This window comes from Cricetulus griseus, chromosome 3, assembly GCF_003668045.3.
Source record: "Cricetulus griseus strain 17A/GY chromosome 3, alternate assembly CriGri-PICRH-1.0, whole genome shotgun sequence".
Lineage (NCBI taxonomy): Eukaryota > Metazoa > Chordata > Mammalia > Rodentia > Cricetidae > Cricetulus > Cricetulus griseus.
This window is the reverse complement of record NC_048596.1, coordinates 246,492,895-246,508,164: the sequence shown is the minus strand read 5'-3', so window position 1 is coordinate 246,508,164 and position 15,270 is coordinate 246,492,895. Positions and strand designations below refer to the sequence as shown.

Genomic DNA, 15,270 nt, shown 5'->3' with positions numbered 1-15,270 from the left:
TCTAGCCATTGACTACTGGGGGTGATTTTGCATTCAACAGAAGAGAAGGGCAGATGAAAAGCTAGGTGAGTCCTTAGAGGTGCCATTTCCTTTAAGAAAAGAGAACTGTTTAAATACGATGGCCTAGCATGGCTCAGCCTGGTTTTGCCTTTAATATGCCTTTTAAGCCTGGGGTTCAAGAACTAGCCCATGGGGCTGATCTCTGTGTATGCTATCTTTCCAGCTGGGAAGATGACTTCTTGCAGCAACACCTGTGGGTCCAAGCAAACCCAGGCTGACACCGAGGGTGGGTACCAGCGCTATGGAGTTCGGTCCTACCTGCATCAGTTTTATGAAGATTGCACTGCTTCCATCTGGGAGTATGAGGATGATTTCCAGATCCAGAGATCGCCTAACAGGTGGAGCTCGGTATTCTGGAAGGTGAGGAAAGGAACAATGGAAAAAAAATATATCAGATGTGAAAAATACTGGAACTACAGAGAACTGAGAGGTTCTCTGTGTAAGCCTCAATCCTGTTGACATTAAATACATGTTCATCCCTTGGAAAAAAGATTATAAAATTTGGGTCAAAGAAAGCTTCTAAATACAACATAATTACTTGATGAGCTGGTTAAACAGGAGTGGGTTCAAAGGCCAGGCAATTAGTAGTCTTGCTTGCTCTTAACTAGCCACTTCACTCATTAACAGTGAAGCCACTCAAATGCAGAACATTGTTTTCTTTCAGCCTCCCTTGCAGTCTGGATAGGTATCTGTTATAGTTTGAATGTGAAATGTCCCCCACAGGCTCCTATGTTTGAGCATTTGGTCCCCAGATGCTGGTGCTGTTTTGGGAGTTTGTGAAACTTTTTAAGAGGTGGAGATTAGCTGAACTAAGTGGGTCCATGGAGGGTGGGCCTTGACTAGGCCTATCCTAGCTTCCTAGCTTTTCTGTGTTCTTTATTGTCCAGAGGGAGCAAGCCCCGGCCCCTACAGTAGGAGCCAAGCCTTCCTGAAATGTGATGGATTGTATTCCCTCAAACTGTGAGCCAAAGTAAACTCCCTCCCTTCAGTTGCTTCTTTCAAGGGTTTTATCACAGTGTTAAGAGAAGGAACTAACTCAGTATCAGTTAACACGTTGGAACAATTACTAGAAAGAAACCATTAGGTGCTGAGCAAGCATTAACGCTGAAACACAGCCCCATAATCATAAACCAGCTCTGCCTTCACCATACAGGGGAAGCCTGAGGAGCCTCATTATAAAAATGCATTCAGTGTCTCAAGATACTGCATCTCGAGAATTAGCACTGACTGCATCTCGAGAATTAGCACTGACTGCATCTGTAGAATGATTGGGGTGAGGTGCTGGAAATGATGAACAGGAAACAAAAAATCCCCTGCCCACATGGAGCTTACAATGTGCCCCAGGTAGTGGGAACTTGAGGCAGCTGGTCTCATGCATCTGTAGTCAGGAAAGAGAGAGGAATGCTGGAGTACCCACATAAAGGCCCTAACAGCATGATAAGTGACACCAGCTCTACACATAAGAGGAAGGAGGTGATGCAGATGGTCACAGAGGTACAGGGATAGAGAAAGATTGAGGTGCCATGATGGGGAAAGGCTTGCAGAAAAGATGAAAACTGAGCAAATACAGGTGGGCTCATGGAACATACCAGAATGTTTGGGGGCTAAATGTCATTCAGAGCTGAGAACATAGCAAGCCCTTGGAAGTAGAGAGGAGGTCCAATCTGGAAGTAGAGGTAGAATGGGGAAGAAACAGAATTCAGAAAAATAACAGCACAGATGCTCTCTGTGGGGTCTTGTAGACAATGTGAAGACATAGGCTGTTGCTTTTGTTGCCTCAAGAAACAGGGAACTCATCGGGCTGGCTAATATGTTACCAGGATCTTTCTGAGCAGAAAAGACATTATTGGGTAAGCACAGCTAAGCCCATTCAGAAGCTGTTAATGTACCCCAGCAAGAGACATGGCAGCTTAGGTTAGACAGGTGTCAGTGATGCTTTAAAACAGTCCCGCTTAGCACTAAGTTTGAGGGCCAGGCTGTCAAGATATGCCAATGAAAAAGAAAGATCTTAGACCCTCAGCGTGAGCTTCTGTCCTGGATAATGCTGTGACTTGCTTAGATGGAGATATTTAGTAGAGGAGTGGACAGGTGGAAACCATGAGTTCAACACAGAAGGTAATTATTACCCAATAGAGATAGAGCTCTCATGGCCATTTCAGGGTAGTGCCTCAGCTCATGGATTTGAGGTCATTGAAATCCATCTGTAGAAGGTACAGAAGGTGCCAGTTGAAACAACCTGGGGAAAGGCAATGATCATAGATGAGAAAGTGATAGTGGAATGCCCCAGTGCTTAAGAACTGGAGGAAGGTTTAGGTCTCTGAAAAGATTTGACCTCGAAGGATGCCTGGGGTCCAGATCCAACATCCCATGCTTACTCTGAAAGATCCCAGACATTGGTTTAAACTGCTATGTGTTGGTAATACAGTATAGCAAGAGGCAGTTTAGCCTAGTGAATATGGGCATAGATTTCTGTCTCAGGCCATATGAATTCAACCCCATGCTCTTGCATTTCATTGCTCTGTAACTTTGAGTAGTGACACTTCACTTACCATGTACATAATGTGAGATTGGAAACAGTATTTAGAAAGTGCTGAAGACAATGGCTGCTATTTGTTCAATAAGATTTTGATGTGTTAGCAGCCGTCACTTCATGCCAATTAGACTACTACATGCTGAAATGGAAATAAAACTGGAAATCTAGTCAATTACATACTGGGTAGCATAGTTGTTAGTGTGAATGGCCCAAGACTTGTGTTAATTCAAAAAATCATACTGTTGTCACAGAATCTGTGTTAAGAGTTAGACAGGTCAGCATCCTTGTTGTGTAGAAAGCTCAGCTCAGATTAATGAAATGCAGACTTGACCCAGGTACACCTTGCACAGATGATTGCTTCGCTCCTAAGTTCTCTCCCTCCTTTCTCTCCTCCTTTCTTCTCATCTCTCCTCTTTCCTCCTCTCTTCCTATCCATATGTATAGGTGTATGTATATGCATGAGTGGAGTATATTTATGTTGCCAGTGTATTTAAATACTTAAGCATTTATGTGCATCCCAAGCACTGGTGTGTGATTTGGGAACTGCAAATCCATTAAAAGTTATACAACTGTGGGACAAAAGTGAGGAACTCATGGTAAATGACCAACCCCATTAGGACTTTAGTATTTTCCCTTCTATCTTATACAAGTAAGTTCCAGAGTCTTTGTTCCCTGTTGTGTTAAGCCTGTTTTAGAGGAACACAGGCTGAAGCTTCTCTTAGGCTACCTTCCAATAAAATCCTTCACATAGAAGCCCAGTGTCAGCCTGCACAGCCTAAGGAGTCTGTCTTGGTGACATTTGCTCTACTCAGGGCAAAGGCTGGCTATTCTGGGGAACTTCCAAAACAGGCTAAGTGAAAATTTTCTCAGGAAGAACTTTCTAACAATACAGAAAAAGGCCCCCATTGCACACATGACCCAGTAAAACCCTGTTCGATGTTTTTTTTTTTTTTCTTGGTTTTCAAATTGCAACTATAGGTGGTTCAAGTTACTGACAACCTCTTTCCCTTCCAGTATAGAATTGCAAAAGTCAAGCCAGTCTGTCCCTTGGGGCTGTGCTCACAGTACCTTGTAGCTAGCACTCTGCCCTTGACCTCCTGAGCAGTGAGCAGATTGGAGAGGGTAATGAGGACAGAGAGTGCAATCACATGGACCTGTGTTAGAATCTTCATTCTGCCCTCCCTGCTCATTTATACATGACATCTATCTCAGTGCCATTCTTTCTTTCCACAAATATTTATTGGTCCACCTGGTAAGTGCAATAGATTATATAGGATCCATTTATTGCCCCTGAATAAGATACAGATATTCACAGTTAAGTAGAGATACAAAGGTTATTACAATCCAGAATGCTAACTGTTCCTATTGAAACGGTCATGGAATATATTGGGGCACAGTGTTTGGAAGACAGGAGTAAGTGTGTATCTGCTGCAGCCTGGAAAACTTGACCCCAGTGGAGACTCACTGTGCATCTGCAGAAGCAGGGCACCAAGGTGGAAAGAAGTTCATTGCAAATGTGGAGGGGTGGAAAGCATAGCTGATAGCTGAGACCCAGAGAGAGCAAGCAGGAGTATTTGCAGGTTAGGAGAGAAGGGGCAGAGGAGAGCTGGAAATGTATCCAGAAGCTCACAAAAAAGCTTTGGATGCAAGAGGAATTTCTCCACAGCCTTATAGTATACTGAGTATAGTGAGGAAAATAAAAAAGACAGTATTTCAATTTGAGAAGTGTCTGGTAATCTTGGGTAAATACATCCTTCCAATATATGTGATAGTCTTTGTGACTCAGGAGTCTTGATAATTAAGATAATTTCAGGGCATCGCAGAAGACTAAGATTGGATGTCAAGGTCAGGAATGACCCCAAGAAATGAGTGTGGGACCTAAAATACTTTCTGAATATGGAAGCTGTTGCATTTGCTTGTGTACTCTCCATGAAGTGTTATGGCTGATGGGAAAATCCATTGTTCTAGTGGAGGGATACCAAGCATACGGCATGGGGTCGGGCCTGAAGAAGCACCTAAGTCAAAGTTCTATATCAGGCTCCACTTTGTAGAGCTCAGCTTCTAGCTGGGGGCAGGCAGGTAATGAACAAGACCCTACCATGGCCATGGGCAGAGTACTCAGAGCTCAGGGCTTACAGAGAAAGAAACAGCGGTTGTCAGGGAAGGGTCAAAATCCAGCCCTCACCCCCCCCATGAGCTTTAAATGATCTCCACCCCAGATGGCTCCTTCAACCCAGATCCATCCAGCCTTCTCCCTGCCTCCCCAGGCTGTTCCTCTCTGCTGAGCTGCTTCTGGCCTCCAGCAGTCATTATTGCCTCCTCAATACCAGAACAGCTGTGCTACAGAGGCTGCTTACTGGCTCTGCCTACCAGCTTGGCACACACTGTGAAGTCAGACTTCATCAGCACACTAGGAAACAAGGAAGGAGATGCTGGTAAAAATAACAGCAATTTTGGCAGATTTATGGAACCCAAGGTTGTCTCACTAGCCAACTCTTCCTTTGCTGCAGCAGGGAATGGGTTTCACGCATGCTCTGCATAGCTCAGTCAGACATCACGAGTCACAGCCTAGGCACGGGCCTTGCTGCTGCTGTGGAAGTTTCTCATCATTTAGTGATGTCCTTTAAACTCACCACTGAGACTGACTCCTAACCCTAACCCTAACCCTGTAGCCTGAGTATGCTCTATTGTAACCTCTCCAGCAGCATTGCAGTCCTTACACACACACACACACACACACACACACACACACACACACACACACACACACACACACACGGCACCAAACAAAACTCTAGGGCTCTCTTAGAGCCTTAAATGACCTTTGTGTGGCCTGTGTTCTTTTGCTGATTTTTCCCTTAGAGGAAATACTATCACAACTATGTTCAGATACAGTCCACATGATGCCTGATGAAATCACTCCCCACATTTTAGTTCCTTTCTAGTATTCCAACATGATCTCAGGATCAGGATATGCATTCCACCTGCCTTCCCCTTCATAATTCTCATGGGGATTTTAAAAAACACCCGTATCATAATTCATTCATTCATCAGTCCTTCATGCCTGTAGTCGCAAGCTGTCTCCTGTTTGCAGTCCCTCTCTGGGCACACTTCTTGGAGATTCCATGACACTTGCATTGATAGAAGACAGCTGCTTATGGCTGTCTGTTTCTTCCCATGAAGCTCTTATGGAGATAAGGAAAGACAGGAGGCTCTGCCTGGCCAGTCACTCTCCATTTCCGACAATAGTTGGAACTTCTTCCATGTGGAAGCCACAGTTTGTTTTTTGCCTGTGAGTGATATTCTCAGAGTGCCTTTTGTCTTGTGCACTGCTCAGCTAAGAGGCAAGCTGGGCTGAGATCAGTCACCTAGGTCCACTTCAGTAGGCTAGAGGTTGGAGTTTGCCTGTCAAGAGTGTTTTCAGGGAGTCAGGCTCAATTATGAACTTCAAAAAGGCAAGGCAGAGAAGATGGGTTGCTGCCTCCTGAGCTCTGCAGAAGCCGCACAACCAAAACAGCCACAGCTTTGCTCCCCTTTGGTTTCTGAGCTCCGGCACCAGTTCTTGAGGAGGGAGGTAATTTAGTGACATGGGAAGCAAGTCACCATGGATATTTAAGTTAATTTAGTTTGTGCTTCCAGAATTTTCCAATGTGAGTCATTTTTGAAGAGTTATAAATAATGGCTAGTCCCTGGAGGTGAATTTACTTACCATCATTTTTAGCAATCCAAAATATGATTTTACACCCCAAATTTCCCTACGTTATTTGCATCTTACATAGAATAGCTTCTGTGTTTTTAATTAGGCTCACACTGACATATTTTGTTTTTCAGTTTCTTCATCATATTTATTAAAGGAAATGTGTTCATATATAGGGAATGAAACTCTTTTGAAGGGAGAGGGAATTGGGATTGCTATGTAAAACAAGGTTGATTCTAATTTAAATTAAAAGAGAGAGAGAGAGAGAGAGAGAGAGAGAGAGAGAGAGAGAGAGAGAGAGAAGAAAGCCCAAGGGGGGAAAAGGAAATTTGACCCCCCCAAAAAACTTTTGAAATTAAAATAATAGACAGAGAATATGCAAACTGGTAATTGGTAGAATATTGCGGGCTTAAGACAAGCAGGGGCCACACCAGTCCAGATTATACTAACTACAGAAGCTTGAGATATGCTTCTTCGACCCTTGCATCTTCCAATGGTGATTCTGAAAATCTCCACCTCTCATAAGCATCTGTATTAAACACACAAGCATCCAGCATGGCATTTGGACCACAGATGATGCCGAACAGCAGTGGTGCCCTTGACAAGGCCTCCGGTTGAAGAGGGTATTTTCCTTCTATTAGTCAAGTACCCTCAATCAATGCATCACCTCTAGAATTCAACAGATAAATAAACACACTTTAATTTCCAAGATTAGGCAGGATTATATATTTGTTTATTTTTCCAACTTTGTTACTCTAACTTAAAGCAATTAGGAATGGGAGGAAATGAAAGGGGTGTTTAAGTGTTAAGTGATCCTTATTCCAAATGATGAGTAACTGTTTTAACATTGTTAATCAAAGTTTTTTCTCCATGAAACAGCTACACATCAGAGTTTGTTACTTACCAAACACTAAGTTAAGTGTTTTTGAAGATAGTCATATTTAATCTTCACAGTATCATAATGTGGATACTATAGTCATTTATTGTTCTATAAATAGGGAACACAGTGATACAAAATTTCAAGTAACTTTGCTTCTATGATTCCAGTATAAGTTGCAGGATGAGAGCCCAAGGTGAGGCTACCTACCTGTCCTGGGCTCTAATCACCACGTGGTATATCACTTTGCCTCTCTGCTCTTTGCTCCTTAGTTTCCATTGTCAATTTGGTTGCATTAAGAAACCCCTAGGACACTAGGGAAGCATTCATTAGAATACCTGTGAGGATAATTCCACAGAGGACTAACTGATGGCAACTTCTCTTTGAATATGGAAAGCACCATCCCATGAACTCGGGTCCTAGAATGACTATAAAGAGAAAGAGGAGAATGTCAACTGTATCAGCCAGGGTTCTCTAAAGGAACAGAACTGAGAGAATGAATATGTAGATATATAGATAATGTAGATATAAAATCTATAGACATATAGATACGTGGGAGAGAATTAGAGTGGCTTACCAGCTATGATCAGTGTAGTCCAACCATGACGGTCTCCTGACCGAAAGGCTAAGGATTCGGTCATTGTTCAGTCCACGAGGCTCTATGTCTCAGCAGTCTCAATATGGTGCTGGAGTTCCCAAAGGATTCCTAGAGAGCTGCTGGTCTTTGGTCTATACTGGAATCCCAGATACATAAATTCTAATAACAGCAAATGAATGCTTCATCAGGAGGACGGGTAAATTTGTCAATGATGCTGAGAACAAAGGAGAGGCTTCCTTCTTCCACACCATTTTATGTGGGCTGACACAGGAAGTTGTGGTCCAGATTTAGGGTGAGTCTTCCCACCTTAAATGATCCAATCAAGAAAATCCTTCACAGGCTTGCTCAGCTGTTTGAGTTTTAGCTGATTTCAGATGTAGTCACGTTGACAACCAAAATAAGCTGTCACACCCACTAACCCACCTATAGTCCCCTTGCTGTGCTTCCTGTCCAGATGGGCCGTAAGCAAGAATCATCCTTGTGCTTTCATAGCCATGGAGTTTCTCTAGACATGCCTTCTGCACCATGGTGGACAGTATCTCCTGGAGCCAAAATAAACCCTTCCTTGCTTAAGTTTCTTTGGCCAGGCATTTGGTTACAGAAGTGACACTTAAGAAAGCAGTTTATCCTCCTGTAATACGTTGGCATCTGCACACATTCCACTCAACTACACATGAAAAGAAATAGAGCATGGGTCTGGGTCATCTATATGGCTGCCACACCTTCTCTTTGTGATGGGTCTGTTTTTAAGCAATGACTAGCCTTCTGGAGGCTCCACATCTTTACCTGCTGGCCATGGATCCTTCTCTGCTTGCTTTAGAAGAGCATCAGCATTGATGAAGATTGTCAGTGTTCTCAGACCCCAAATACTAGGACCACATCTGTCAGTGGAGCATGCTGGGTTTTTTTGCCTATTGCAGTGAAGATAATACACCACAGGAACACAGAATGAGGGAGTGAGAAAGAATGAGTTATATGGTTATAACTCATTATATGGTTATATGGTTATATGAGCTTTGGGTAAGGGATCCAGGGAGAAGACTATGGATGCAGCAGACACTCTGTATTGTCTAGACAGTTCTCTGATAAAGCTTGTCTGTAAGGAAGGCAGACTCCAGTGAAAGGTCAGCCTCAGTGGGAAAAGCAATAACAGACAGACCTATGGGCTTCAAGGAACAGTCTACATGGTGACCCTGTTTGTAAAAGAAAGAACCATGAAGTGGCTTGGTCTTGTCTTCTTCCATAATGGTCACAGGTTGAGCATGTCTGAGTTGACGATCTATGAGAGGTGTTGTGCTTGGCATATCATACTTTGATATGTCAGTCTCTGGCGACATCAAGGTTTTCAAGGGACAGAGTCAGGCCAGCTCTGGGAATCAGGGCAGTTTCTCTCTTCCCCAACACCAAGTGAACTAAAGCAGGCTCCTTCAGCTTGTACAAGTAGAAAGCTATCGAGATTTGGAGCTGTTCTTTCTTGTTGGCATTCCCTCTCACCTTCCACTGTAGATATGCAATTAAGTCTGTTTTTCATGCTGATTGAGGGTAGCTGGGAATAGCCCCAACTCTGAAGAAATGGGTAGTGTCCTTGTGGATGAATGGAAACAGAAAGGGGCAGCTGTTCACCCTCTCCTGCTTCTGTCCTGTCTCTCTATAGGTCGGACTCATCTCAGGCACAGTCTTTGTGATTTTTGGACTAACTGTCCTGGCAGTGGGCTTTCTTGTGCCTCCCAAAATTGAAGCTTTTGGTGAAGCTGACTTCATGGTGGTCGACACACATGCTGTGCAGTTCAATGGCGCCCTGGACACATGCAAGCTAGCGGGGGCTGTGCTCTTCTGCATTGGAGGCACGTCCATGGCGGGGTGCCTACTGATGTCCGTGTTTGCGAAGAGCTATTCCAAAGAAGAAAAATTCCTTCAACAGAAGTTTAAAGAGCGAATTGCAGACATCAAAGCCCATACCCAGCCTGTCACTAAAGCTCCAGGCCCAGGGGACACCAAGATCCCAGTCACTTTGTCCAGAGTTCAGAATGTGCAGCCCCTATCAGCCACTTGAAACATTTGCCACCTCAGGCCTCCCCTCTCTGATTCACAAGTCTCATCTTTAAAAACAAATTTTTTAAAGGTAGCCAGTTTTTGAGGTGACATGCATTTGGCAGTGACCTATCCCTAGAGCCATGTGGGGCTGGACACAGTGTCATGCAGGCTTAGTTAGGGTGACAATGGATAGTATGTGTCAGTCTGCACCTGCTTCTGATGGGTTCCTCCAGCCCTTCTGGCACTAATCTCCCTGGTATCTCTTCTATGTTACTTGAAAGCACTGAGCAGTATAGACCAGCCAACTAGTCACCAATGTGATCCACGTTATTTTCTAGTTGATTTTTCTGATCCTTCTGTGTGGTGCTGTCTTCCACGCCTATCTCTGTGTATGATTACCATCATGTGTTCATAGAAATGCAGTTCCCTGATTGTGATCTGGATGTTAGATTTTTAAAGCTATCTTGGCCTAAAAGTCCTAAGAATGAATAGAAATGTTCCATGTAAATTGTTTTGTTTTCTCCGGATTTTTTTTTCTGTAAAGATGTAAAAGTGACATTTTGGGAATCCTGGTTAAAAAAAAAAAACAGCAACATTTACAATAATGAGAGTGTACATTAATGTAATATTCTGACAACAGTTAAAATCTGGGGAGCCCGACTTCCTGACATTAACTTTGCCATTTGACTTTGCAGAAATATATAAAGAATAGTTCCCCAGGCTTCGGTTCCCCAACTTGCATATGAGTTTTTAAGAACATTCCCTGCTTAAGTATATGAATTTTTTCAGCCACGTGTCACTGAGTCTCTTTCTTGGGGATATTTGTGATGGTCTTGTGTTGGGGTATTTTTCAGAACTGGACTCCTGAAGTCTCCAACTCTGCAGAATTTACAGTATATACCTTAACTATCCAACTCAAGCAGGCTGGATGACACCACCTTGCATTTATAGAGACGAGTAAGAAGCCCTAGGCTGCTGTTAACCTAAAAAAGAGTTTGCATCCTCAAATAGGAGAATCTGAGCTCTAAGTCCCCTGGTCTCCAAAATATGACCCTTGACCCTCAGATTTCCATTTAACCTGCAAATGTAGATTGGACTACGGAAAGGGAAAGGTATGACTCCGGTATTTTCAATTGTGCTGCTTAAAGTTTGGTCTTTATATGTATACATATTCTTCCTTTGAGAGGTAAAGCAAACATGAATGAGCTGGACCAGAACTGTGCTATCATCCCCCAAATGTGGCTCTTTTCTCTCCAACATGTAATTTTCCATTCTGAGACTGAATAAGCCCTGATGTTTCCCTGACTAAATGGAAGAATAAATGAAGTAATTAGTGGTCTTTGTGTGCAGTGTTTATTTTGCACCTTGCAGCATAACACACGTGGCAGTCAGCATCCTCTGTGGGGCTCAGCCACCAGGTTATGGAGAAATTGTTCTGGTTTCCTCCAGTGCTCTACCTTCCCATGGAAACACCACTTTAATTTTATTCTTTGAAGCCTTACACAAGGTTTAACACAAAACATCTGTGTTAAACACCTTTCCTGTGTTTTCTTCTGACTTGGTACCAATGAATCTTGGAGGATGAGTTTGATTTTTATTAGACTCTGGAATGAAAACAACTAGTTGGTGGAGCTTGGAAACTTACACACTTGAGTATAGAAGAAACTCCACCTCTTAGATAAAAGCCATCTGACATTCCTTACCCTTGCTCAGCCCCAGCTCTACAGAAGTGGGTAGCTATAAGCAACCCCGCAGTCCACAAGGAGTCATTGAGCAACACAGAGGAAAGACTGAATCCACATGGCAGCAGGAAGGAGAAAGGCTATCGGGTAGAGATTCAGGCCATATGCTTTCAGCAGGTATAATTCAACAAACAAGATTGTCTTAAAGCTAGTCATGTGCCTAGATTGTAGAGAGTAGGGGATGGTCTGAGAGCCTTGGTCCTAGCTGACTGTTTACATTGCATCTTCTCTTTGACACAAACTTCAGGAACCATGGTATCCATGCCTCCAGCTGTAGAGGGAAGTGGGATATGAGAGGTTGAGTCTGAAGAGCCTTAGAAATGAGATCTGGCCTGGAGGTCATATGAGCATGAGATCTGCTGACTAAGCCACCTCCATTGCTTGGGTTTTCCCTGCTTCATCACAGGGCAAACTAATACCCTATCCTCTATGTGGTTAGCAAACCCATCTCATATCAGAAAAGTCTGCTTTCCTAGTGTTCTCATTCATTAGACAACTGACCCCAAGCCCCAAGAGACACAGTTTGTTCATTGAATCGCTTTGATTCCTGTCACTACCTTCTTGGTCCTTTTCTCCATGAAGACATTTTCATACGTTCTTTAAGGTTCCAATTTATCTCTGTCATGTATTAACTGGAGAGTCTTCCTTCACCCAAGTTTCACAAATGCTGAGATGTTCTAACTTTGTTAAAAGTGTTACTTCCTGTCTCTGCCCAGCCATCTCATCCGTCCATAGCTTTGATAACCAGGAGCTATGTAAACAGCTCCTCTCTGTACTGGTCATGCTGACCTACTGAGACCTGGCCCAGTTCCTCTCCTGTTTTGTTCTGGCTCAGCCCTTTACCCTTTCCAGATATGGCTGTCCTTTGAGCCACTGCTCCACTCACAATGCCAATTGCCCAGGAATGATAAATTCCCCTTCACTGGCAATACAACTTATTACCTAAGGAAACACCAAGAAGTACTAGCAATAATACTAAGAGCTAGGAAGAAGCACCTTGAAAGGGCTTTATATGCATTCATTCATTTAATCTTGGCCAAAATAAATTCCATGAAGTAAGGACTATTAATCAAAAGCCCATGTTGTAGGGAAGAAACCGTCAAAGAGAAGCCAATTCCAGCAAGGCCAGGCTGTGACTGACATGTGAACATGAAATATCCCCACACCAACTCACGCATTAGAACACTAGTTCCCCAGCTAATGGCACTGTTTTGGAAAGCTGAAGAACCTTTGGGAAGTGGAACCTCACTGGAAGAAGTAGTCAGTAGGGGACAATTCTTAAGGTTTTAAAGCTAGGCTACATTTCCTGCCCTTTCTGCTTCATGACTATGGCCACAAGATGAGCAAGTGTCTCATTATTAATTGGTTTTAATGTTAACTTGTTATAAGTTAGAATTACTGAGTAAAGAGCCTCAACTGAAGAACTCACCTGACTGTCTTAATTGATTCAGGACAACCCACCCCAGGTGGTTGCACCTTCTGGTAGTGGTCCAGATAAAAAGGGTATGGCAGAATGAGAATTATTTAACTGTTGCCCGCTTGACCTTGCTGCTGAGTTGATTCCTGCTGTTGATGCTGCTGATGCTGCTGATCCTTCACAGATACCAGAACCAGTGTTTCCAGGTTTCCATCATACAATAAGGAACAATGGCTCTCCAGGAACCTCCCAGTTTTCAGAGCAAGCTTGTGACTATCAAGGCATTCAGTCTTGTGAATGGAGCAACCATTAGAGAAGTCCTTATGCTCTCCAGTGTGAGACAGCCACTGTGGAACCACATCATTGCTATGGCACCCAGCCTTGGGGACCCAGCAACTACCATATTTTGGCCTCTTCTGTGTGATTCACCTTATTTAAATATTTTAATATGAGTTGACTTAGTAAATATATGTGTGTCTATGTATGTATGTATGTATGTATGGATGGATGGATGGATCCCATCAGTTCTGTTTCTCTAGAGAACCATGACTCATGCACTTAGATTTATGTTGCCATGTCTTCTTTGCCATGAGAGGTTGGATCCATTCTTAAACCATAAGTCAAAATAAACCCTTCCATCCTTCAGTTGGTTCTCATTTAGTATTTGGACACAGCAATAAAAAAAAAATAACCAGCACAGTGGCAAAGGCAGAGTTTAAGCTCAAATAAGCCAGATCCCCACTGAGGCTGCACTTGAGCAGACAGCTTCTTCTGCTTCGAGAGTTGTTTGTTTTCTTCTCTGTCATTTCCCTGCTGTTTGTCTCTCTGCCTGTCTTCCTGTCTCTCTCAAGCACACATGCACACACCCACACACATCCTGATTCATACCTAGTATTTCCTTAATAAGGAAATGGTGACTTCTTAACACAGCCCTTTTGTCCATTAAGCTAGATTATTAGTTGCTTGGGTGCCAGGTTCATATTCTAATGAGCAGTGAAATGCTGCAAAGTAAATACCTAAAAGTTTTATGAGGCTATTGTATAGTCATTTAAAATAATGAGTGGGTGTTTCTTAAGAGTCCAGCATTGACCTTGTACTACACTATGTAAAAGGGAGATTCACGGGGCACTGAAGTTTGTCTTGCTCTGTGTGTGTGTGTGTCTGTGTGTCTGTATAAATATGTGTGTATCTGTATGTGTCTTTGTATCTGAGTATATACATGTGTCTCCATGTGTCTGTGTGTCTGTTTATATATGTGTGTCTGTATGTTTCTTTGTGTCTGTGTATATATTGTGTCTGTATGTGTCTATGAATATATGTGTGTCTGTGTGTATATATGTGTCTGTGTGTATGTATGTGTCTGTGTATATATGTGTGTCTATATGTGTCTTTGTGTCTGTATATATATGTGTGTCTATATGTATCTGTGTGTATATGTGTGTTTCTGTAAGTGTCTGTGTGTATATGTCTGTCTATATGTGTCTGTGTGTGCAATGAAATAGCAGCTCCAATGCTCAAACCAAAATCTAAAAGAAACCAAAAGGGATGAAGTGGGATCCGGGTCTTTAGAGCAGAAGAGAATCTGCTGCCACAGTGTCAGCCTTCGCACACAAATCCAGCCACTTAAGACTCATGCTCTGCCAACTCCCAGAAGCAAATGCCCAACATACTCATAGACAAGCATGCAGAAGACAAAGGATGAGACCAGAGACATGGGGTCCTGGCGACAAGCTCTCCTCCATACCACAATAGGGGAGGGGAGGCCCAGGCTGCTGCTAGTGTGCCTTATTATGTCCAACCCACATGCCCAACTGAGAGCCTTGCCAATGGGCTCAAACTTCCCGGTTATACTTCCCATCCCAATAAGAGAAACAGCAAGAGATAGACCTAGCAGTCAAGAGGTGAGTGAGTGAGCTCCAGGTTGATAAGTAGGGGGCACAGGATGGGTGCAGGGGGTACATCTTTGGATATGAAAAAACACCAGGATCTTCAGACATCTGAGAGAAGCAGTGTTTGAGACCAGAGAGGGGGAAGAAATGCCACAGGAAACAGGACTTCAGAAATCACAGGGGGACTCAAAAGAACCAAATTATGTGAATAAGGTAAAAATAGAATATTATCTTAAAAGAATATCAAGTGGTTGAAAATGGCAAACTAGTAAAAGAATAAATTGAAATAATTTCCTAGAAAGCAAAACCAATAAAAATATGAAAAAGTAAAGCCGTATATAATAATAGACTGGTAGACAGACAAATAGACAATAGACAGACAGATGCAATAAATCAGAAAATTATAATAGAAAAATAATAGAG

General features: G+C 42.9%; 1 protein-coding gene across 1 annotated transcript; it reads left to right on the top strand.

The window, feature by feature from the left end:
- The first annotated feature begins 231 nt into the window (after nucleotides 1-231).
- Nrsn1 (neurensin 1) lies at nucleotides 232-9,818 on the top strand. Its single transcript, XM_035441519.1, has 2 exons — nucleotides 232-420; nucleotides 9,420-9,818. Exons 1-2 carry the CDS (start codon nucleotides 232-234, stop codon nucleotides 9,816-9,818), a joined length of 588 nt encoding a protein of 195 aa, XP_035297410.1.
- The last annotated feature ends 5,452 nt before the right edge of the window (nucleotides 9,819-15,270 follow it).

Bases quoted from the DNA above. Each gene is read 5' to 3' on its own strand.
- Nrsn1 (XM_035441519.1), top strand. From the start codon at position 232: ATGACTTCTTGCAGCAACACCTGTGGGTCCAAGCAAACCCAGGCTGAC. The intron at 421-9,419 runs GTGAGGAAAGGA...GTCTCTCTATAG, and splicing joins GGAGCTCGGTATTCTGGAAG to GTCGGACTCATCTCAGGCAC.